The sequence below is a fragment of the Micropterus salmoides genome, unplaced genomic scaffold (genome assembly GCF_014851395.1).
Source record: "Micropterus salmoides isolate LMB-PRFRI ecotype aquatic unplaced genomic scaffold, ASM1485139v1 Ms_hic_scaffold_7, whole genome shotgun sequence".
Taxonomy (NCBI): Eukaryota; Metazoa; Chordata; class Actinopteri; order Centrarchiformes; family Centrarchidae; genus Micropterus; species Micropterus salmoides.
In genome coordinates this window covers 28,300,745-28,326,230 of record NW_024044459.1, presented here as the reverse complement: position 1 = coordinate 28,326,230, position 25,486 = coordinate 28,300,745, and the positions used below count along the sequence as shown (strand labels likewise).

The 25,486-nt window shown below is 42.2% G+C and overlaps 1 protein-coding gene across 1 annotated transcript in view; it reads left to right on the top strand.

Annotated features, from left to right (window-relative positions):
• kiaa0825 (KIAA0825 ortholog) overlaps positions 1-25,486 on the top strand; it is a 123,134-nt gene that overhangs the window by 6,186 nt on the left and 91,462 nt on the right. The window contains exons 3-10 of the mRNA XM_038704328.1: positions 4,830-4,998; positions 5,469-5,660; positions 6,455-6,640; positions 6,847-7,171; positions 16,339-16,506; positions 17,999-18,084; positions 18,243-18,500; positions 24,891-25,168. Of these exons, the coding sequence (XP_038560256.1) occupies positions 4,830-4,998; positions 5,469-5,660; positions 6,455-6,640; positions 6,847-7,171; positions 16,339-16,506; positions 17,999-18,084; positions 18,243-18,500; positions 24,891-25,168 (1,662 nt within the window). The remainder of the gene's footprint in view (positions 1-4,829; positions 4,999-5,468; positions 5,661-6,454; positions 6,641-6,846; positions 7,172-16,338; positions 16,507-17,998; positions 18,085-18,242; positions 18,501-24,890; positions 25,169-25,486) is intronic.

Genomic DNA, 25,486 nt, shown 5'->3' with positions numbered 1-25,486 from the left:
GGACCACTGGTCAATGTCTTTGTCAGACTGCAGCAAACTTCCTTCCAGACTACTTCAGGACAGCCCTTTTACTATTGGGACACTTCCAGGCAAACAAAATCCTGCAAGGGCTCTCTTTCACCTCAAGCAGGGTGGCCTGCTGATACAACCCCCCCCACACACACATCCATGGCTCACTCACCTGCTGCCTAATTGACTTATCAGCGGCTGGGACAAATTACGGAAGTGGAGGGGAGGAAAGGGAAGCTGAGAGATGGACGAAACAGAGCTGCCCACACCCGTGAAGGTCTTCAACCCGTTTATGGGTCAAAATGACTGGCTTGCTCCCGGTTCTCAGATGTCAGAGATTTGCCTAAGAGCTGCTCCCTAATTGTAGGAGATTAAGATAGGCTGACAACGGAGCTGGCTCCCCCAAATTGAAATGCTGTAATCCATCAGTTTTCATCAGTTGGGACAGTGGCGCGGTTCAGGGTTGGGAGTGGGGCCAAGGAGTGGTGGGCCACCAGGAAAAGACCTCTAATGAAGTGTCAGCACAGGCTTGGAGACCTGCAGACAGGCCTCTAGTTTCACACTGGCAAAGCAAATGGCTCTCACTAGTTGCCTGCCAATCGTTATCAGGGTACAATATCAATACTTTTAAATTTGATTCTCTGTGCGCGCTTGTGTGTGTGTGTGTGTGTGTGTGTGTGTGTGTGTGTGTGTGTGTGTGTGTAAGTGCAAGTACTGGCTGCCACATGCAAGGTTCCTTTTTAATGAACAAAAAATACACATCTGTAATCCTTACAGCATGTAGTTGATTTTGTGTTTAGCTGTGCGTGACACGTGTGTTAAGTTAGTATATCAGCTGTATCGGTTCTCCGGTATCATTGCCTGGGCTGGGGGACTGAGAGCTGAGGGCACTAAGTGGGCGACAGGCTGGGCCAGGACAGGATCTGTTTTCAGCCTGTTCATTCAAGCCCATTCACTCCTTTTCCCCTCGCAGAATGGGGCCCTTTGATGGAGGGGATATTTAGTTCTCAGGCGGCTGGTTTGGCACTGACTGGAGCTGGGGCTTATTTGAAAGGGATCTTCCTGCCCCCGTTGCCTCCAACCCCCCACCTCCTGTAGGCGAGCGGAGGGGAGCAGAGCGCAACAGACAGACAGCCCCACAGCAGCCCACCCACACTAAATTAATTCTGACAAGGAACTTAAGATAACGTCAAAGCGCTGACTAATCGCGGGATTGGGTTTCTGTAAGTCAGGGAGCTGTGAAATGTGCCATCATATCTAATAAAAGACCTCCGGTTGTTCCCTTTCTCTCTCGGCGGTGGTGAAGGTTGGAGGGGGGGGTTGGCGTGGTTGCGGTGTCGACTGTCAAGCTAGACCGGTCTGAAAAACAATTAGATTTCACTTCAGCAGTGAAAGTGCATGTGTGTCTGTATGTGTGTGTGTCAGTTAGGGTATGATGATTGACATGTTTGTCAAGAGGCCCAAAGAATCCTTTCCTCCTAGTTTCCTCTGCCTCTTTTCTCATTCTCTGGGTCTTTTGTTGACTTGTGTTCCGGCGTTTTTGCCATTATGGGTTTGTCCATTGTCGTCTTTACTCAGAAAGTTGAATGGTTTTATTTTCTGTGACTCCTCTGTTTTCTACCCATTTTTACCTTCCTCTTCTCTAATTCTCTATCTGTCTCTTTCCTCTGCGTCTGAGCTGCTGGCGGTGGAAGTCATCAGGTTCAGAGCTAATCCTGCCAAGTTGATTAGGCTGCAGGTAGCTTTTACACCGGCGGGCAAAAGGTCGCAACATTGTGGAGAGCTGGATGGACTTCATGACACAGACCATCCACACTGACTTTATAACTTACAGCACAAGGCCCTAAGGAGGGGTAATTGAAAGGCGAGAGTAAAGAAAAGAAAATTAGGAAAGGAAAGAGTTCCAAGGTGAGAGAAAAGAAAGAAGGGAAATAGGGTGAGAAAAACTGTGAAGGCAAGGCTTGAAAATGTATCTGAAGAGGCAAGTGCTGTTGCTGTAGCCATTAGAGTACATTGTTTTGTTGAGTGAAGGCAAGAGTGAGATGATGGAGAGTGGAACTAGAGAAAGAGTATAAAGCCTAAAACCCATTCTCCTGCCTGTCTTAGTCTATGGCCTCATATGGGCTTCAAGTCAACAATCTCCTTTTGTCGTGTCCACATATTGCAAAATTGAGTCTCTGAGACTGTTCTAACACTCACAGAGTCCCAGGTTATCAAGGTGGATGTCCTGTGAAGCTTAATCCGACCTCAATTCCATTAAAAAACCGAGTAACAAGAGAAAAGCCACACAGTTCACATCCACAGTGTAGTCTACTTACATTTTCTGCTTTTAATGAACTTCAGAGAGTCGGTGAAAAGTGAGCTACAGATGGAAGCCCATTTGAAACCTGCTGTCAATGTGAAGTCCTGGGGTGGAGCCCAGAACGAACATCCATGTTTATGACGTACTATAAACACACATACAGTGCTCTGTGCTGCCATTTAAATGACAGCAAGGTTTCATTGCAAGACTTGACATATGACAAAAATCTATGCTAAAAATCACATTTAGAAAATGTCTTACTTTTGAATTTACCCGCATATTTCTCCACTATATATTTTGCCTACCCTGAGTGACTTTTAAAAAAAAAAGGGAAAGTGTTGTTAGTTTAAGTATACTGTATCCAGAACCACATTTTCTTAGAAAGTCATTGCTATATTCTCCTTAGAGAAAGCAAAGTCAGAGGTCACACAAACAAACCCGTATCTGAACAGTCCTTTGTTTTGTTTAAAGTGGTGTCTATTAATTTTACACAGTGTGCCGTCAGCAACCCTGAGCCATGCTGGTTATGCTGTGACCTTGCTGAAGCTGTGTTTTACAGCTAGTGAGCTTTGGGCAAGCATAGTTACACTCACACAATGTCTCACAAGTTAAGGCAATATCTTTCCTATACAATGTTGAGCAGAGTGATACAGACACACACACACACACACACACACAGAGTAAGGTGAAAAACAAACACAACGTAGACCTACTTTAATGAAGTGTTTGATAGTTCTGCAGTTGTGTAACAAATATCGCCTGGCATCAAATCACTCCAAACACACAAAAAACCCCACTTTATAATCAAGGTTTCTGTCAGTCAGCAAGTTGGCGTCGAGAGAATAAAGTGAGATGCATCATCTGGTCTGCCTAAAGAAGAAGAGAGGGAGGAAGAGATAGTTAAAGAGAGAGAATGATAGTGTTCAACCTAGAGGATAGCGGTTTGTAACAGTCTATAACATTTTATCCCCTTGCGTTTTTCCCCTCTGAAACGAAAGTGTGTCAGATTGAACGGTTATTTAATGTGTTGCCGTTGTAAGACATCTGGATGCGTTCATGGCCCTGGAGCAGGCAGGAGGCAGTTTATAGACCTGCGGTAGGGGATGAGCTGTCTGATGGGGAAATGGCACTTTGGCTCTGTACAATGTATGCTAACACACACACATACACACACACATTCACACACACAAGTTTGGAAGACAGATATGTACGTCTGTAACTAATTAATATTCTCATTATCCATTGATTATTTATTTTAATATTCATTAATCGAGTAGCGTATAAAATGTTTATTGTCAAGTTTGCAGGGACACAAAGTGACTGATTAAATAACTTATTTTGTTTGAAAAATACAAAAGTGTTACAGTAATAGTATCAAGGTTTGATATTTTAACTAAATTTAAAATATCCATACACCATTATTTGATTATCAGATTATCAGATTTTTTTTGATTTTCTTTTCCTAATTGATTTCTGTTGATCAACCAATCAATTTTCTGATTAATCATTTTAGCCCTACTTTTACTGTATGCACTACCACATACAAACACACGTATAAGCACAGGAACACACAGTCAACACAGCAGCAGCGTTCACAACACCATAACATGTTTAATTATGCAGGTATGCCAGCGTACACGCACATACACACTCACACACACACATACTCACACACTGCCTTACATGGCCAAATATATATGCATTGATTTGCATGGAAATGACTAAACATGTCGAGCCCAAAGATGTCATTTCTAATCTGTCATATTAAAGGGGAAACGGAATAGCTGATGCAGTCTGTTAAAATCAAAAGAGCTGTGTGTGTGTGTGTGTGTGTGTGGTGTGTGTGTGTGTGTGTGTCAAGGGGAAGAATAAGACGTGAGACGGCAAGTGTGTCTCAGATGCCTGCCGAAGCCTGTACCACCACTTCACACCAGATGCTTAGCACACACTCACACACTGATATATCAATGTCTGTGTTCATTACTGTTGATGCTTCGGTGTCTGCCTTCTCACGGTACGGACACTGAATGAGAGCGAGGGAGAGCCAAATGTGATGCGGTGTGTAGGTCCATGTGCATCTTAAATATGATGTCTATGTGTTTGTATGACTGTAATGTGGCTGGTTTTGTATATTGTTTCTGTGTGTTTGTGGTGCAGCAGCAACTTAATGTCTTGACAGTGTCCTTTCAAAATGAAGACACTGTCCCAGCAGACCTTGACAGGCAAACACCTCCGGACAATCCAGACTGTATAAGGGAGTAGTTTACATTAACAGGAACATGTTTGCAGTGTGCTGGCATGTAGGGGAATATCAGATGGACCAACTCTAATCCAAACTGTTGTCATAAGATAAAAACAGCCCGTCTTTAACAAGAAATGCTGTCATGTTGAGACTAAATGTGGTTTAAAATTTATTCTGCTGAGTACTTAACTCTTAGTGTGCTGTGAGCTTCGTAATGTATACTGTTTCACGTTCCTTTGCTACCAGACTTACACAATGTATCTCCCTTTTACTCAGCATTGAACAGCAGCTGAAGGAGGTCCAGGCCAAAATGGGAGACTCCCGGACAGGGGAGCGTCCGCTGAGCCCTACAGAGTGCCTGCAGTGGTTCAATCTCAGAACACACAACAGTTTCAGGCCTGTTGCCACAGGACATCAAGAGCTCATGGACTTCTTCAGAGCTTTGGTAATACATCGGGGTTATTATTATATTATATACACTGACTGATGGTTGTGATGATAACAACAGTACTATTTGTTTAACATATTTCACAGATAATACAACTAAAACCGGAAAATCTAGAAAACTGATAGTGGTTATGTCGATCATGACGATTTTATCAATTTGCCCTGATTTGCTGAGGATCCTCAATTTCCCACTTAATGGCACATTCTGTTATTAACATTACCATTAACTCTATGTTGATCTGCACAAGTGTTTATTAACATGTCAAGACCTCAGATGTAAGAAGACAGCCTTGTACATAGTAAATGGGTTTGGCTGCAAAATATTTTCACAACTTTTATATGAGGACCATACATATTCTGACTTGAAGCGTCAGTTCTGCAATGTTGTAATGTGGCTATTTGTACTGCATTGTCCACTGCTCCTAACTTCAGTTTCATCCTTCTCCATTCCAACTCTTTTCCACCCAGAACCAGTACCTGAGGTCTGAAGAGGAGGGGAAAGAGGAGGTGACACTTCAACTACTGCTGAATATGTCTTCCCAGTGTGGTGTCTGCTTTCCTTGCACCCCTTCGTCTTCTTCATCCTCCTCTCTTCATCCTCAAGTGACTGCTTCCACTATCCACTTGTTACATACAGTCAGAGATGATGCTTCATTAGAGGTAATATACTGTACGATTTTTTGATTCAGTTCAGTGATCCCTTACGATGTTTAATTAGTGAATTGGTTAAAGGATAGATTCACATCTTTCAAGTCTTAAAACAATACTCACATGTTAATATGTATATGCAAGCATTACTGGTCATTGTAATTGTTTCTACTCTCCATACTGGCCACAAAGAGATACTTTTCTCAAGCAATATTCAAAAGTAATGGAGGAAAAATATACAATTGTTCTGTGTGAAAATGATTTCAAAAGTTCAACTGAAGCTAACATGAGGCTTTAGCAGTCTGAGTTAGTCAAATCAAGTCGTTAACTTACAAAGTTGGCCCTCTTTATGTTTCCAGAGTGAGTCCGAGTGTTTCCTTGCTGAGATGCAGTGGAGGGATAATCACAAAAACTGTGAATTTTCAGCAGAATTTTGGAATAAATTTTTGAACAGAACAATGATTGTGGATTTTGTCCCCCATCATTTACATTGACATTGCTTTAGAAAGGGATCTCTTTGTGGCCAGTTTGGACAGGATGAATGATTAAAGCGACCCACAGCACTTTAAATAAACATATGGGCATGTGAATATTGTTTTAAGACAAGCTTAAAAAACTGACCCTATCCTTTAATCTAATGTATTATTCAGCACTTAAGTATATGCTAAAATAAAGATAAACTTACCTGCTTATACTTGCTGTATACCTGATTAATAGCATTGTTCACTGCAAAAGATTATTATTCTGTTACCGTCTCAATGTCTTGTTGTTAATTATCACTGTATTTTTGCACTTATTTCTGTAAGATCCAAGAGGCGTGGGATCATGTGCGTCTCTGGCTGCGTCGCCACCTGCTGGACCGACTGTCTTCCCGCAGCCCAGAGTATCGTGGACCCATACATATTTCCAGTTTGTCCATCCCTGAACAGGTCCACTGTCTGCAACAGCTGCTCTTTCTTTACCCAGAGTCTGAGGTGTTCAAACATTACCAGGTGTGGTAAAATTGTGAAAAGGCAATAATAAAAATGTGTGAATAAACTTTATGTTTAAACATATATGTTCACTATGTCACCATAGTTTAGTCATGAACTACAGTATATTGTTGTTTTCTTAAATTCCAAATCCATATTGTGAACTTGCTGTACCAATATGATACAGTATTTTACAGTGATATATTATTTTGATTTTGATTATCCAGAACCTGAGAAGCCAGTCTGTGCTGGATCTTCTGCTCGCTGCCCTGAGCTCAAGCCCAATTGGTGAGACTGGTTTTGACAGACTGGCTACAGGCTTCCGCTCTGTGGTCCCAGCTTTGACCCAAGCCCTCACAGAGGAGCTCCATGTCCTTTCAAGACTAACAGAACCACAGACCATCCTGGGTTTCCTTAATGCGGCATACCTCAGCACTGTGGCCAGAGAACTGGCCTCCCTGATGGAGAGAGAATGTGAAACGGCCCTGAGAGACAATACCACGCTGAGCAGCAAGATCAAAAAATATTCAGCCAGGTCCCGGGCAACCGTAGGTAAGTGGTTCTTTTTAAATATTCTTTGTTTCTTATAGTTATTTTATTCTTTCTGCTCATTCTGCCTTCTTTCCTCTCCTCACGCGTCTTATTGTTACCCAATAAAGGCTAACAATTTTCTCTCTCCCTCCCCTACTTTCCAGCTGTAGTGTGTAGTGATCTGAGCCAGAGCCAAGGCCTCTGTAAGAGATTGTCAGTAACTGCTGTTCCCATTGTAATTGCTTTCTTTTTACTGCCCTGTTTCCTGTCGGCTTTACTTTCCTCTTTACCAACAAAAAAAGAAGAGCAGCATTTCCAGGGCCAAGGCTTCCTTTGAAACTACTTCTAAACACTATTTACCACGTAGTTTATCTATGACTGTGACGAGCCCTGTCCCCAAGAAAGGTCCAAGCCATATCCAGGGTCTGTTAACTGTGTGTTTAAGCTACAGTTAATTTGCTTCTTCACCTTGAACCTAAGCCAGTATGAACTGTGCCATCTTGGAGAATGATTTGTGTCAATAAACACAGCTCTACTGTCCTCTTTACGGTATTCCATTAAAAGAAAAATCTAATTAAAGTTTATTAAAACATAATAAGAGCAGAGCAGTAGTAACATCTTCACACAACCTCATGATGTTACAGTTGTGAAGGGAAACTGATTAATCTTAACCTTCCTCTCACATCTGAGCAGTGATGCAGCCATGTTGAGATAGCAACAAAGGATTGAGAAAGAGGTGGTGCAGGAGAGCAAAGTTCAACAATCATCATCACCAATTTTTTTTGAAGAAGAAGTATTTTTAATATTTGCCACAAATGCAGAATGTGCCACTGTGATGAAACAGGCAGTGATGTTATATACTGAGACAAGAGAAGAGCCCAGACCTTCACGCGCTGTGTCACTTTTGATACTTAATTCCCCCCCCATATTCTCTTTGTTTGTTTCATATTGGCCTATTTACGGCTTGCTGAGGGTAAAGATTCACAATAAAAAAATGTAAAGTGTGTGAGCCATTGTTTACTTTTTCAAAAATGGTGCACATGTCAGCTTCCCTGTGGAACGTGGAGAAGATTGCTTTTACATCTGCCATTCTTCGATAAACACACCATCAGCCTGCGTCTTTGTCTCCCTCTCTCCATCTCTCTCTTTCCATCTCCCTCTCTGGTTTTTACTTTCCCTCTCCTTAAATGTGAGATGAGAGGAGGCAGCCAGGATAATTGGCCATGCGTCAGTTGGGCTGTTTGATCACGTAACGCGGCAGAGGCTACACACCTACGTGCCGCTCAACAAACCGTCAAATGTAGCACCGGAGGCAGAACACGGCTCCAAAGGGAGCGGGGGACCCGTGCTGTGTAATGATGGTAAAATGGAGCAGTTTTGCCTGTGCTGGTTTTTATGTGTGTGTGTGTGTGTGTGTGTGTGTGTGTGTGTGTGTGTGTGTGTGTGTGTGTGTGTGTGTTTGACTATCAGCTACAACACAGCTTTGAGGGCTACAACTGGGATTACAGTTTTGTTTTGTTCACGTTTTTAAGTCCCCCCAAAAAATCTTGAGAACCCACATATTCACCACCCAAACGCCCGTGGCTCCTTATGAGCCAAAGCCTGAACATTAATGCATAATCTGCTTTCACACTTTACTGTCTATACTGTATGCTACGCCCATAATTGTCAAGACAATTATGACAGTGGTAGGGGGAAAAAAGTGATTCTATTTTCATAAGCTTCCAATGACTCCTTAGATCTCTCCCTCCTTCCCTGCTGTGTTATTGTTTATTTCTGCAGTAGAGGCAGGCGGTAGATATATTTTGATAAGAGCCATGCCTGGGAGACTGTGCAGGCTCCCAAGGGAGCAGCGCTGTCTGTAGCATCAGCCACTGTCAAACCACTGAACCATTTAACAGCGTTCACGGCGAGATCTGCCTTCTCTTTTAACCCCACCGACTCAAAGGCAGGCTCTGACATTGTACCTAGACAAATGTGAAAGGTCTCAGCCCCCCCCTTGTACTTCATCTCTCCAGCGTCCACTTCCTCTCTCTTTTTCTTTTCTTGTCTTTTCCCATTTTCCTGTAGTTTTCCAAGTGTAATGGGGTGAGCAGTGAGACTGGGGAGTGTGCTAGACAGGTTGGCTGGTCAGGAACAATACAGGCTTTAAACCTTACTAACACACCTCACTGAGTCTGCAGGGGAGTGGGTGGGCCAAGTCTGCATGTGCATGTCACGTGTTTGTGTGTGTTTGTGTGTGTGTTTATGTCAATGTGTGCTGGATTTTTGAAGTATTGTAATTTAAATTTTTTCACTACATTTCCTCTATAGATAGATACGTGGCAGCCATCAGTTTACATTTTTATGATTTTCCACAATAAAAAGTTGCATTTGTATTTCTCCATAGAGACACACATTTTTTCTTTCAGCAATGTAGCCCTGCTAGGTTTTTCTTCTTCTTCTTTGGTCCTGTTAAAAGTTACCAGAATTTGCATAACCTTTAGACAAAGTTAGAATGATTCCATGCTAAAAGATACATCTGACACCAGTTCATAAACACTGCAAAAACCATTTGCTATGGAGCACTTTTACTACTTTTACGTTTACTTTTTGCCCTGATGTTTGCATGTGTGTGTGTGGGTATAAAGGTGGTTATATATGTGTGCATGTGTATTTTCAGTCACCGTTGAGCATGTCATGTGAACATTTCTGTTTTTTAGTCGATGCTACTATGTTTATGTGCACGCTCATTGCTTCATCATTTAATACCCCCCTTTTAAAAATGCATCATTACATTTCCATATGGCATCAGTAATTTTAATACGTATGCATAGAAGATCCATGTTTTTGTAGGACATCAAAAGATTTCCTTCCTTTGCTGCATGCACACATACAATTTATTCCCTAACAATCAACCACAGGGGTGAAGGCGGGGTTGTGGAATTCTGTTCAAACACTGTGCAGCCCCATTCTGATAGCACTGATTTGAATTCCACTTCTACTAATTTCCCCATATGACGACTTTGGCAGCTCCCTATAGATAAAACAGGATTCAGTTAGAACATGTATAGTAAGCACATTCACCCCCGCCGCTACGCCCCTCCTCGCCCTTTCTGGCTCTTTGAACTCTTTCCTAGAGAAAGCACAGCAGCCTATTCAGTGGGGAGAGAGGTTCTGTAGCGACGTGAGATAGCTAGGCTGAGGCTCAGACTGGCATTTGAGGTGCTTGTGGGGATTGAGGCTACTTGGGAATGGCATTTGTTAATATTTATTAAGAGCAGCTCCTCACTAGATCATATCTCTGCCTGAGTTGATACACACTGTCAGCCCGGGATGTGCACCTGCATGCTGCCGTGTAATTATGGGCAAGGTAGAAGGGTTTGTGTGTGTCTGTGTACATGTGAGCATGTGTGTTTGCGTGATGCTTCCAGTTTATGGATGATGCTTTTTTATGCCGCTCCCTTCCTGTCCTTGTAAACCATGAGCAGGTCTTGTTTAAGAAAGTAACCACACAGAGCAACTGGTTGTATACTCATCTTAATGAGAAGAGCTGGGTCTTAACTCTCTGGTTGTGTTTACGTGTAAGTTTGTGTCACTATGTCATTTCCTCTAAATCATGGCTCCAATGAAATCACAGAGGAGAATATGTTTCATGGCCCTTGAGAATGTGTATTATGCTTGCCATTTATTTTTTTCCCCCCATTTCCTCCAAGTGGTCACAATGGCTTTTGTGTATCACTCTTGAAAAGCTCAAGGATACGAACATTTTCCTGGCACCTTCTATTGAGAAAGCCCAGACAAAAATGGCTTGCTTATTGAGAGCAGCCAGCACTTCGTGATGAAGAGTCAGTGTGATTCGCAGAGGGCTTGAAAATAATAATGGGAACAAGGGCACTAAACAAGTGGGTTTTAATGAAATGCGCGCATCAAGACAATACATTCCTCTGTGTTCTTCACTCAGGCTACTTGGTTCAAGTACATGGAGAAAGCCAGAGAAATCTTAACCCCTATCTCACTGTGAATGCAATATTCACCACAAAGAAAGACAGAAACAAAAACAGACACAGTGGGAAAAAGAGCATAAAGCAGAGGAAGGTTAGCCTTGCTTCTCTATCACCTCCAGAAACATCCCCATCACGACTAGTCCTTCTTTGCAAGGCAACTTAATTGAGATATCAAATTCTACTTTCCCCTTCTGTGAAGGGCAGGTGGCCCCTGCTGTGGCCTGGTTGGACAGCACCCAAGGAAAGGGCCACAAGAGACCAAGGCATGTGTAGTTTGTGTGCACGTATGTCTGCGTGCATGTGTCAGAGTGAATCACAGCAGGAGGCCTCCCATAATAACGCTGTCTGTGTGAGCAGTGGGCCGCAACTGACGAAGAGGACCCCAGCTGTCACAGGGCCTAGCGGGTGGTCCACAGTGGCTCATACCCTCCACACATACACACACATATATGCACAGACATGCCCCTAGGCACCCACATGACCCTACTTGACACCCTATAAACACACAAGAAGGCACGGATACACACAAACTACGGGCACAAAAAGAAACAGAAGTGCTCAACAGCCTAAGCGTTACACCCCAAGAGCAAAGCCCCATGATAAGAATGAAGTGGTACACAAATACACACACAGACACAGACACAACATTGGTGGACCAGCCAATTTTGATATTGAAGTCTCTGGGTATGTTGGTTAACATCTGTTTCAATGAGGAGCCCAGACAACATGCTGCACACAGTGGCCACTGCAGAAGAGACTTGCTAAAGAGTTGTGTTGAATCATGTCTGGTTTTCCCGTGGGACTTTGTTTTCACTGCTGCTGCTCTGCTCGTAGCACTACTTCTTTTACAGTTTTAAATTTAATTCTTTCATTGGATGATGGACTTTGCCTTATGGAGTTCCACAAGGGTCAATACTTGGTCCCCTTCGATTCAGTCTATATGCTTCTGTTTAAAAGGGATGTGTGCCAACTTTACACGTCAAAATCTGTTTACAGTACCACTGCATATGTTATGACTTAATTATTTACATTTATTCATTTAGCTGACACTTTTATCCAAAGTGACTTACAATTGCTATACATGTCAGAGGTCACACGCCTCTGGAGCAACTAGGGGTTAAGTGTCTTGCTCAGGGACACATTGGTGGATAGGTCACAGTGGGAACCTGGGTCTTTCACATCAAAGGCACAGTCTTATCCACTGCGCCATCACCACCCACATTTAGTGGCTCTATCTGTTGGGGCTGAAAAATACTAAGGTTTGAAAATGAAAAAATTAGTGTGTGGATTATCTGACGTCTGTGGCCTGGCTTGAGGCTTTGTTATCTGATATTAACACATGCCTAAATAGAACTGTCAAGACAATATCCCTGATTCTGCTGCTTCGACTCTCCATTGAAATATAGAGCCAGGCCAGAAATTTGGATTTACTCTGGACTTGGATATAACTTTTAGCAGTCACATCACATCACTCTTTTACCATCTGAAAAAATTATTGATGTACAGATGTCAAAAGGCTGATCCATGCTTTTATTTCCAACTATTGTAAAAGTCTCTTTTCAGGCCTACGCACAGAAGCTCTTAGGCAACTTCAACTCGTCCAAAATGCAGTTTTAAGAATGTTAACAAAAGCAGAGATACGAACAAATTACTTTGCACTTTTTTAAAAAATCAGGATAATTCTGTTATGTGCGTTTTGTATGTAGAGCATGTGCTAAAATTGCCTTATAAAATCCCTCCTTCCTTATCTCTCTGGATATAATGAAACCAAATGCTAGCATCACCTGTAGAGGGTGTTGTACAACACACACATCTGCACAAACACAGAAAGCTCATCTTCACATATTGTGATCACATGATAAGAGACTGGAGGCCAGTCGGGTAATGTAGTAAGAGAGAGGCAGACCACCTCTCTGATGGTCTGATTTACACTACAGAGAGACAGAGAAAGAGAGGAAAATGAGGGACTGAGGATGAGAGAGGGAGAGATGCTCTGCTGGAGAGAAATTAAATCAGTGGCTAAATTATTGCATGATTGCCCATTCCCCAAAGACTTGGGCATCATTTGGTAGAAAGTGTCTAATAATTGGTTTTCGGCCATGTCAGACACATGCAATTCCCCCTACTAATGGCTCTGTTTGGAAGAACTAGGCCTCCTGGGTCAGAGGAGGACAGAAAATAGCCAGACGGCAAAAAGCGCCCTATGCCCTTCTCCACCTTTTTTTCTCTGTCAGATAAACGTGGGAACAAGAGAGAAAGAGAGAGACACAGAGAAGGGGAGAGATGGCAAGACGGAGTGTGTGTATATGTGAGCGAAGAGGAAATGAAGTGGCAATAAGTGCAGCCAAAGGGGAAATGCTCTTCACTGTGAGTTTAATACATCAGACTGGGGATTTGGCAGCACGCCACACAGCAATTGTTTACCTTTTTGCTCACTGGCTGCATCTGTTCTGTTTTGTAAACGGCACTAAACTATTCGCCCGTAAACACCGGAATCAATAACAACTGCTAAGGGAATTCCCTTATCCCGCCCCTCCCTCTCTTCCCCTCCCCCTCTTCCCCATGTTTTCATCCCTTACCACCACCCCTTTCCCTTCCCCTAGATCTCCTCCTCTCTCTCTTTTCCTTGCCAGTCAAGAGCAGTGTGTGTGTGTATATGAGAGAGAGAGAGAGAGAGAGAGAGAGAGAGAGAGAGAGAGAGAGAGAGAGAGAGAGAGAGAGAGAGAGAGAGAGAGAGAGAGAGAGAGAGAGAGAGAGAGAGAGAGAGAGAGAGAGAGAGAGAGAGAGAGAGAGAGCGCGCTGTGGAGCTGTTGGTGGAAACCACAGGAGAGACAGACGAGGAGACTGATGGCCCGCCAAAAATACCTGCTCTGTTTGTTATTTTCCTTTTGTGTTACATTGTTGTCATTGTTAAAAGCTACAAACTGAAACTGGCCACTACAGACTTGCAGAGTTTGGTATTTTCAGACAATTTTTATACAATGTTCCTGCTTATATGAAACATAAAGCCACTCCCTCCACACTCTGTTTTCTGTTTCACACAATTTATTGAATGACATATTGCCTGACATATGCTTCTGGTAAGATGCATTCTGCTTATATGGTTATCAAAGTAATATGGCTAACCATTGATTTTCTTTTTGTTTATAGGAACATCCTTACTGTAATGTCATGTGGAGGTGGTCTTATAGAAACATATAATTTTTGCTTTTAGCACCAGCTTTCAGCACCAGACCTCCCTTATTGATTCTCAGTTCACTGACCTTTGGTTGAACTCTTCTGCCTGCTAGTGCCCTTCTGCGTTCTACTCAATGAGACATGCTATGCACTGTGCTATATGACACACCTGGGTGCTTTTAAGCACACCCTCTCCATCAACCAGCTATGAGAGCCTCCATTTGGCCTCACTGTTGTGACAAAGGTATAATGAGGTTTAGATGGCTGTGTACTAGACTGCTATGGCTATAGGGCTATTTGGCTAGGGAGACGACTATAAATACCTATATAGCCTGGGCGGCAGAGCTCAATGAGAGGCTGAGGCAGAGCATTGCTAAACATCAAGGTCATGTGCGACTACTTAGAGTGTGACTTAGTGAGCAAGTAAAACGGTTATAGGGTCACATGTTGAGGGAATGAGTGGTTGGGAATGAAGGAGACAGATATGATGCTCTGGCAAAGGTGATGCTCCAGATGAAGTGGTGATTAATGGGTGCTAGATGAATGCCCGAGAGAATGTGGGGATTTGTAGTGAAAGCTTTTTAGACAATCCAGTGGCTCTCTCTCTAATGGGTCCCTGTCTCATCCGGTTTAAATTGTTTACTCTTGAGTTGTTGACAACTTTAGTTTGCCCCAGCGCTGAGGCATGGAAAGCTGTGTTGATTCACTGGTGACTTCAGAAATAGACATGGTTGTTGGTGCGTGCATGTATGTGCAAGCTGGAGAACGTGGCTTACACGTGGGTGTCAGCCAGGTCACGCATGTACACATGCAGTACGAGGTGGTCTCTCTAGCACAAACTCCCACTGGACCCCATTACAGAGGAGCTGCCGAGCTGCAGACCCTTGCAGCTTAATTACACATACACACAAATGCATGCACACACAAACACACACTAAATAATTACACAGCTATTCTCATGTGATTTCATACATGTGTGCGCACAAACCTGCACATAAATACATGTATACATTGCAAACACAAACAAACTTGAGGTCAGAATATTTTCCATGGTGACCACAGAGTCTGGTTGCAGTGTGGTAATTATCCTGCAAGACTGACATGTGCAAATGTGTGTGAAAGTGTCTTCTACAAATCAAGTTATTCATAATGACCTGCATTACATGCACACAAACACACGTGTGCACATCCGACAGACACAAGCACACAAAAACTTATCGACTCTCACTCATAAACACTCGTGTAAACATACACACATGCCTACACACACAGAGAGTCAAACCTCATGCATGATTAAACCAGGCATCCTTGGGGACAGTGTGTTGTCATATTGTCAGATTTTGTTTAACAATATAGCAAAATCACATTAAGATCCAGAGGCAATAATGTTACAATTATTGGAAAAGGGTCCCCCTCTTCCTTCCCTTCTCAATGCTCAATCATCTCTGTGCTTTCAGAGTGAAGGCTAATACTGAGCTCATCCATTCCCAAATGCCTTTGCAGTGGAGGAGCTCATTTAAGCGGACACACAAAAGTATTTGTGCATGTGTCTGGGAGTATGGCAACGCATCTCCCAGCCGCCCATTCTCCAGCTTAATGCGGAACATCCCCCGGGTGATGGCTTTGGCAGCCTCCAAAATGGGAAATCCATATTTGCTGAGGGGGTCATCGGCGGGTTAGGGGGAGAAAAGTTTTGCGCCGAGAGAGAAGGATGTGCATGTGTGACTTCTCGTGGAGCAAAGTTTTGCATATTTTTTACTGTCTCTTTGTTTATGCTGTGTATTGGGAAAACATGAATGGGTCGATATTTATAAGAGGTGCCGTGCAAGGCAAGACTTGAGGAGGGGGGTGTTTTCTGATGATTGCATGCAGGTTGGTAGGTGTGGTAGAAAACCTATTGTCATGAAATTGTTTACTCCTTTACTGAACTATAAACTGTAATACAGCTTTCACTCCTCTATCTTTCTGTAAGTCATATATTCACAAGCATGTGCGCTGTTTATTTATTTTTCCCCCTCTTTACAGTGCCAATGGAGCTTCCAATGAAAAATAGGAGCTTCAGTTTGACCTCCCACCAGCTGAGGGCTTTAACCCAGCTGGCCTGCACCCTGCTGGGGTTTGAGAGGATTGTGAAGGAGCTGGTCACTAACATGACCTTCATTGATTGTGCAGGAGAGACTCCCTGTGTAAAAGGTACAACTCCATCCCCCCAAAATACACACATATATTCATATTAAACACGTAATCTCCCTCTGAGATTACCGAGGTCATGTTCTAACCTACTGTACATTTTACATTTTACAATAAAAAAATTACACATGGCAGATATTTAATGGCTGATTCAATATTTTTTAGATCAAATATCATATTTTTAGGTCAACAAATTGACAGTGTGGAGAAGGTTCTGAAGCAGCATTTAAACTATCAAAAAGGGAGTTAGAGTACACTTAAAATGATCAAATAGATAGATCAAATAATCCAAATAATTAGAAAAATACATACCTTTTTCTATGAGTGTCGTGGGGTTAAATTGGGCGGTGGGGGGGGGGGGGGGGCCTTATGATCTCAGTATTTCTAAAAACTCTGGGTACCAGGCATAAACAGTCCAGTTATACGCCCACATATCACACACAGATATTGTTGCATGTTCTAGCTGGAAGTCTGCTTGTGTCTGAAGAAATGTTATTTTAGTAGGAAATTATCTCGGGTGTTATATAAGCCTTTAGTATAATTTTCCTTTCTCCCCTTTGAACTGCCGCCGCAGAGATGTTAAATGAAAGCTTTTGGTGCATGGAGTAATTTCCATAAAGGTTACATTTACAAAAACAAGACTTGCAGAAAGGCTCAATTTACAGAGAGGTAAACAGCCTTTAAAGGGCAGTTATCCAAATCATTAATTCCAGGCAATCAAACGGCTTAATTACCAGAAATTCATCAGATGGGCTTAAAGGTCAAAAAGTGATGTGCTTGCTGCTTCCTCCTTCTTCCATTCCATGCGGTCTTGTTCGGCTAAATTGCCTCGCCTGGGGTCTCACTCTTCGCCTTCTGATTAGGAAACTGTGGCCTTGATGTTCATGGTTTTTAATTGCAACCCAACCCAACATCTTGTACACTTGTCTTCACCCCCTTACTCTCCCCCGTCTCCCCACACATCCACACAATCTCCCCTCATGGAATTACCACATATTTGGTTGATGCTATCTGAGTTCAAATCAAATCTAAGCCCCACATTTAGACTTGTAAAGCCATTAGCATTTACTGCCTTTTTCTGCTCCCTCTGAGACATACAGTTTTTCTCTGGTCTCTGTGTCCCTTTTGGATAGTGGGGGAAGGATGGGAGCAGCGTGAGCCATATCTGGCTTTGAGTCATACACGGTTGCTTTCATGTCACCGCACTTGGCATTCAGTCAAGCTGTATCATAATATGATACAGTATATAATGAGTGATATGGAAATATTCATGCTAAATAATGCATAGATGTGAAAGATGCTACAGCATCCCACCACATAGCTTTTCATTTTTGAATCGGGATATCTCACGAGTTTCTGTATCATTGTTGGTCCCCGGTGAAAATTCAGTGTCGTGATTTGAGAGCTTCACCAGGCAAAGATACTGTTTAATGTCTTTTAAGATGTATTACATTACATTACATTGTTTGTATTAAAACCTTTATTGGTTATTTAGGCATCTTGAAAAAGAGTAGAGAGGATTCAGACACGACAACTGATGGCAAAAAATCCACAGCAGAAACATTTTCCCACACACCAGAGGTGAGACTTTTGTATGTGCTCCTTTGTAAATTACAACTGTTCAGTGTCATTCAGGCATTTATCTTTTTCTGTCGTTACAAAACTGCAGAGAGGAACAACAGGTGAAATGTTTCCTTCAGCTTTCAGACAGTAATTGACTGTTGTCTCCTATTTTGCAGGCACAGGTTTTGGAGTTTGAGTGGAGATCAGCATATAGAGGACTGGTCCCTCACATGGCACATTGTGTTAAAGTGGTGCTGGATGATGTTTGTGCCAAGAGTCTACAGCAGGAAGAGGCCTTACATTCTGCAGGACACACCTCTGTCACCCTGAGCCACACTACTGGACACACCGCCATCACTGCCGGCAACACATATCTCAGAGAAGATTCCTTCTACACCTACTCAGAGAGGGAGACTCCCAAAATGATAGCCAAGGTACTCCTGGTTTTACAACCCCAATTCCAATGAAGTTGGGACATTGTGTAAAACGTAAATAAAACCAGAATACATTCATTTGCAAATACTTTTCAACCTATATTAAATTTAATACACTACAAAGACAAGATATTTAATGTTCAAACTGATAAACTTTATTGTTTTTTGCAAATATTCACTCACTTTGAATTTGATGCCTGCAACACGTTCCAAAAAAGCTGGGACAGGAGCAACAAAAGACTGGGAAAGTTGAGGAATGCTCAAAAAACACCTGTTTGGAACATTCCACAGGTGAACAAGTTAATTAGAAAACAGGTGAGTGTCATGACTGGGTATAAAAGGAGCATCCCTGAAAGGTTCAGTCATTCACAAGCAAGGATGGGGCGAGGTTCACCACTTTGTGAACAACTGCGTGAGCAAATAGCCCAACAGTTTCTCAACGTACAATTGCAAGGAATTTGGGGATTTCATCATCTATGGTCCATAATATCATCAAAAGATTCAGAGAATCTGGAGAAATCTCTGCACGGAAGCAGCAAGGCCGAAAACCAACATTGAATGCCCGTAACCTTCAATCCCTCAGGCGGCACTACATTAAAAAGTGTAAAGGATATTACCACATGGGCTCAGAAACACTTCAGAAAACCATTGTCAGTTAACACAGTTTGTCGCTACATCAACAAGTGCAAGTTGGACGCCGCCGGCTTCTCTGGTCCTGAGCTCATCTGAGATGGACTAACGCAAAGTGGAAAAGTGTGCTGTGGTCTGACAAGTCCACGTTTCAAATTGGTTTGGGAAATTATGGACATCGTGTCCTCCGGGCCAAAGAGGAAAAGGGCCATCCAGATTGCTATCAGCGCAAAGTTCAAAAGCCAGCATCTGTGATGGTATGGGGGTGTGTTAGTGCCCATGGCATGGGTAACTTGCACATCTGTGTACTATTAATGCTGAAAGGTACATACAGGTTTTGGAGCAACATATGCTGCCATCCAAGCAACGTCTTTTTCAGGGACGTCCCTGTTTATTTCAGCAAGACAATGCCAAGCCACATTCTGCACGTGTTACAACAGCGTGGCTTCGTGGTAAAAGAGTGCGGGTACTAGACTAGCCTGCCTGCAGTCCAGACCTGTCTCCCATTTAAAATGTGTGGCGCATTATGAAGCGCAAAATATGACAACAGATATCCCGGTCTGTTGAGCAACTGAAGTTGTACATCAAGCGAGAATGGGAAAGAATTCCACCTACAAAGCTTCAACAATTAGTGACCACAGTTCCCAAACGCTTATTGAGTGTTGTTAAAAGGAAAGGTGATGTAACACAGTGGTAAACATGCCCCTGTCCCAGCTTTTTTGGAACGTGTTGCAGGCATCAAAGTCAAAGTGAGTGAATATTTGCAAAAAACAATAAAGTTTATCAGTTTGAACATTAAATTTCTTGTCTTTGTGGTGTATTCAATTGAACATAGATTGAAAAGGATTTGCAAATCGTTGTATTCTGTTTGTATTTATGTTTTACACAACGTCCCAACTTAATTGGAACTGGGGTTGTAGATAGAATGGATTGACAATTGGTTTGTCACTATTGATTAACAATACTCTTCGAGCATAGTTATCCATTGCTTTTTATCAGTGGTGGCTTCACTCTTTTTTTGTAAGATTCCTTATAAAGTATACTTGAGTTAGAGATGAGAGATGAGAAGGAAAAGAATGGAGTCATAAACAGACAAATGCACTTTTGACAATTATTGACATGTGGGTCAACATCAACCACGTCTGTCTGGGAGCTTCACAGTGACTAGCCTCAAAACTGGATCGTCTTGCAAGTTATAAAAACAAAAAGAGGGATACATGTTTGACAGCTTTCCCCTCAAAGGCACAATCTGTAATCCTAATGTAAACAAAGTGGTGGGCTACCAAAACAAAAAACTCATTATTGGTGCGTGCTATTGCTTCTAGATTGATTGGCAGGTTTTCAAAAATGCTGATAAACCATCAAAATGCAGATTTGATGGTAAAAAATGTTATTGGACTAAGGAATCTGGTAAAAGTCTCTTTAAGATTGCTTCCTAGAAAGACAGCCACACCTTTCTTGTTAGCTAGAGTTTGCAAGCTTGTTAACTTACAACTTAGCAACAAAGTCAATTGCAAAGTCAACATTGCAGAGTCCACACATCCAACTGTTTTTTTTTTGCTATCAGGAAAGTGCATTAGCTTTCCTTTTTTAATTTCTACATTGCTGATCTGAGTTAATATTTTAATGTGGGATTTCCATCACAAGTCTGAAATCAGTCAGTTAACAGTAAACTATTACTTTGTAGTGTTATCAAGATGTGTTCATATTCACAATTATAATCTGATTTTCACTAGTAATTACATTAAGGTGTGACTTTGATCTTTTTAAATGGGTAACAATGTGACTATTATGGTGTGGAGCTTTCTTAATTAAGACACCTACTCCACCTTATTTTGCAGCATTTCATGCCACAAAACCTATATGACGTTTTTATCACTGATTTATGACTTTGTTCAACAATTGAAATTAAATTGTGCTTTAAGCTGTTCTCTTCACAGTGCCCACAGATAGTATAGAATTCCCAAAGATGCTTTTCTAAAGAAAGACACAACACTCTGTAAATAGCCACTAGCACAACTAGAAGCACAATAAGTCTATAGCCTGGAGAGGATTTATGAATGATGCAACATGAAAGTGACAGTGAAGCATCTTACTAGAGCTGTGAGATCATAGTTGGAATGCGTCAACAGATGTTTGTCATCAGTGTTGTTAGATACATTTTATGTCACAACATCCTGTGAAAACTTGCACAAGTGCTCCATAAGTCTTACTACAAATACATACACACACATATTAAGGAAAGCATTATGTATTGGAGAAAATGGTTTATATCATTAATTATATGTATAATGAACTTATGCATAAACCCCCAACTTGCCAATCCTCACCCTGTGCATGAGCATGTTCATCCTCCTTTATTACTACCTGGCTAGTAGGTAGGCTGCAGGTCTACATACATCACCCAGAGGCAGGGAGATTAATGGTTATTGTAGCCCCAGCGGAAAGAACCTTCTATAATAGAAAGCCCAGATGATTTGGGCCTGACACAGTTGACACCCTGGATGAGAAAGGGCCTTGGGAAGAGTCATCAGTAGTACTTGAGGGGAGGACTCTAAGGACAAAAGAGAGGCAGGAGGAAACGCAGAGAACTAGTATGGGTGATATTATGAGGGCTAGATGGTGTGTAGAGAAAGGTGTTAAAAAGGGGAAAGTATGGGGTATACAGATGATAGAAGGATGTATCACAAAGGCAAAGAGACTAAGGTAGAGAGCAGGATAAAGAAGGGATAGTGAGAGAGAAGGGATGAGAAGAGAGGGCCTGGGAAATGGCAAGGAGAGGTGAAGTAGATACCAGAGATTGACTTTTCTCAGGAGGAAGACCAGTGTCTCTGATGTGAGACCAGGCTTAGTGTCAAACTCCACAAAGGTTCTCCAATGTTGGGGGCTGGACTTCTGTATACTTATTTCATTTAAAATCTCACTTTTCAGTTTTTTCTTTCTCTTGTCTTAATGACTATTTTATTGTTGCTGGACAACTTTTCCCCCTGAAACTTTCTCCAACTCAAATTCCTCCCTCCTCCTCAAACTCTACTGCTTCTCTCCTTTGCACTGTACAGACTCATATCATTACTGCCTCACCTTTCCTCCCCCCCCCGTCTCCTCTAACCCTTATACACTGACTGTATTTGTGGGTCTCATTGCTAACGAGAGTCAGAATTTGTCTGTGCTCAGGACCTGTACAACATATTTATGTGTAGGTCAACGCTTCAAAGATGAGAGCCTTTCAACCCAAAGGTTATACATGCATGCATTTGCATTCAATAACACCGTGCCAGACAGACATCCAAGACGAGACTGTTAGATATTATATATATATTTTTCCCCCCGCTGCCCTTTTTTGACACATGCCCTAGTGTTTGAGCAGAGAGCAAATTACTATACAAGACTATAAGCATGAAATATGGCCAGTTCAAAGGCTTTATGATGGATCAATATTTCACACATTTATATTCATATGTTCTTACCTCAATCCTCACTTTTTTTTCATGCAAGCCCACTTCACTGTCTGTATTACCATACGTATGCAGGCTGTGATGATACTGTTCATCCATCAGAGTGCTTTAGATAGTGTACTTTTTTATCATTGGCAGTCAGTTGTGTGCTGAATGCCAAATGCCCTTCATTCAACAGTGGGAACTCGGCCTCCTGTCAGAACCTGGAACTGAGCTTTCCTTGTTTGGGTGGGCCATTTTAACCTAGTTGCTGGCTCTCTATTATAGCAACAGAAGTGCCTTTTCTGTATTCACTCTTCACCGCAGCCCTCACCTCCATGTTCACTTCTCCGCTTGTCTGTCTACTCCAAATTCTGCGCACACAAACACAGCACAGCACTTAAAAACTTTATACAATCTCTTTCACCTTGCTGCAATAGTCCTGGTGGGATTCCAGGCTTTGATCCGAGCTAGTTAAGGTTTCTGTCTGACTTCAACGTGGAAGCATGTGTGTGGTTTGTTTTTGTGTGACTGCGCATGTGAGGGAGACTGTCTGTTCAGTATGTGTGTGTTTGGGTTCATGCCAACACTGTATGTGCATCAGATGCTTCTCCGGGGCCTCTCCATCACCATGGTAATGCTGAGTGTTGTGCTTGCCTCTGCTTTCTCTCTCTCAAAGCTAAGCTCCTAATGACTACATGCAGTCAGATATTGACTTAATTGTCCAAACGGACATTGTTCCCAGGCCTTTTAACCTCACTGGAAGCTTTTAAGGAGAAAATTGTGTAAAGAGATTGTGTGATTGTCAATTGTGTACACACGCTGGAGCCCTGATCTGACAGAATGTCGAACTTCCCAGTCAGCCTCTATAGTAAGTCATATAATAGAGTGTGTGATTCTAGGAGCAGATAATACACTCAGGTTTTCTGATGTATGGTGATTTTTTCCCCACTCCATGTGACCTGACTTGGTAGCTCCAGGGAATATGGGAAATTTATGATGTATGAGTAAGCACATAGTGAGCAATGTACAATCCTGAATCAAATTCCTCGTATGTGTACACATACCTGGCAAATAAATCTGATTCTGATTCTGAAATTTGCTTTGTTTTAATGTTTTTTAAGAATCTGCCTGACTCATAACTCACATGTATAGATGTGTAAATTTGGAGGTGAACTGACAAACATATGTGACTCCTTGGCATATACCTGATCATCTTTCACCGTTCTCAATATGATGTCAAGAGGAAACACATGAGGTAGTATAGGCAGTGGTGTCAAGGTGTGCTGTGTGTGTCTTGTTCTCTGCAGTAAAAGGCACATGGTGCTTTTTAAAGAGCATGCAGAATACATACTACACAGATTATTACACTAAAGTATAGGCATGCTATGCATTTATTTTGTCCATGACTTGGCAACTAGCACTACACCATCCTAACGCACACATTAACGTTTCCTGTCATCAACTTCCAATAAGTTCAAACTGACTTAGTCTAGTGGCATGCTTATGTAATTGTTTCATTAGATGAAGAATGAAGTATCCGTATACTAAACCATGCTGATTGACACAATGCTGTCATTGTAATAATTAAAAACATTAAAGATTTAAAGACCCAGACTGCTTATCTGTGCCTCAGCAAGCACACACACTCAACCATTTTAAAGCCCCTGGATCAGCCAGTCTCCCAGCCCCTGGAGAGCGAAAGGTGTAGGCAGCCCTGTCCCCATGGGCCTCTCACCAGGACAAATGTGGATAAACGAGATAGGTTTTGCTTGTTGCTCTGGCTGGTTATAGAATAAGATGTAGGTCTTTTACATTGCTGAAACAGCTCTCTCTCCATTCCTCACTCTCACCTTTGCCTGACCTTTTATTTTTCTTTCCTCTCAGCACGTCTGACTTCCCACCTCTTCCTTCTGTATGTACTGTAACATTTCTGTTTGAATGTGGTTAACATGATTCATGCTGTTATAAAATTAGACAAGTGCTGATGTATCCTCAGAAGTAAAGGTTTTATTTGACCTGATACCAATTAGGCATGTTCAGCAGCAAAGTTTATGTGGAGGGTATGTCTTTAGACATCTGTATTCTACATTTGCACTGATGTTTGCTTTTCAGCTTGCACAATGTTAGAGAAAAATGCATGTGTAATACTCACTTGCTCAGTCTTGAATCCTTGTCATTCTGATGTCTCCTCACAAATGTTCCATTATTTATATCTAATGAGGTCTTTTTCTGATGTTTTTTTTCTGTTTTTCCTCTTACTGACAGATTTTCCCTCTGTTATTGAGATCATCTTGTCTTGTCTTTGCTTTCTCTATTCCCTCAGTTCTGTGGAGCAATCATGACTGAGCTCGATTCTTTACTACCCTTGGCTGCAGCGTGCAGGGATAGCTCTCTCCTGGAGGTGCGATCCAGCTTTGTGGAGGCGTGTGGCAGGGCAGCGTTTGCCATGCTGGACCGTTTGCAGAATAGGGCCCTGGAGGTACCATCCTCTGCACCCATGACGAACCTGCCTGCTCTGCTGGCCACTTGCATTTATGTGCACCAACGACTGGAGCACTATCATGCCAGGCTGAAAGATTCAAATTTTACTGCAGTTAAAGTGTAAGGAGATGTTTGGAGTGCATGTGTGTGTGCATTGGTGGGTGTTATGGTGTGGGAATTATTAGGCAAGTGAGTCTTTTGACCATATTATCATTTTTATGCATATTTTCCAACTCCAAGCTTTATAAAGTAGAATGCTTGTTGGATTTAAGAATATCAGGTGATGTGTATTTGTAATGAGGGAAGGTGTGGCCTAAGAATGCGCTCTTTGCGCCCCAGTTTACTATTGTCAACAAAACGTTTGATTGTTTGCTAGTAATGCCACAAAAGTTTAGCTAATTCAAGAGTGTTCCATCCATCTGAAAGGCATTTTACAAT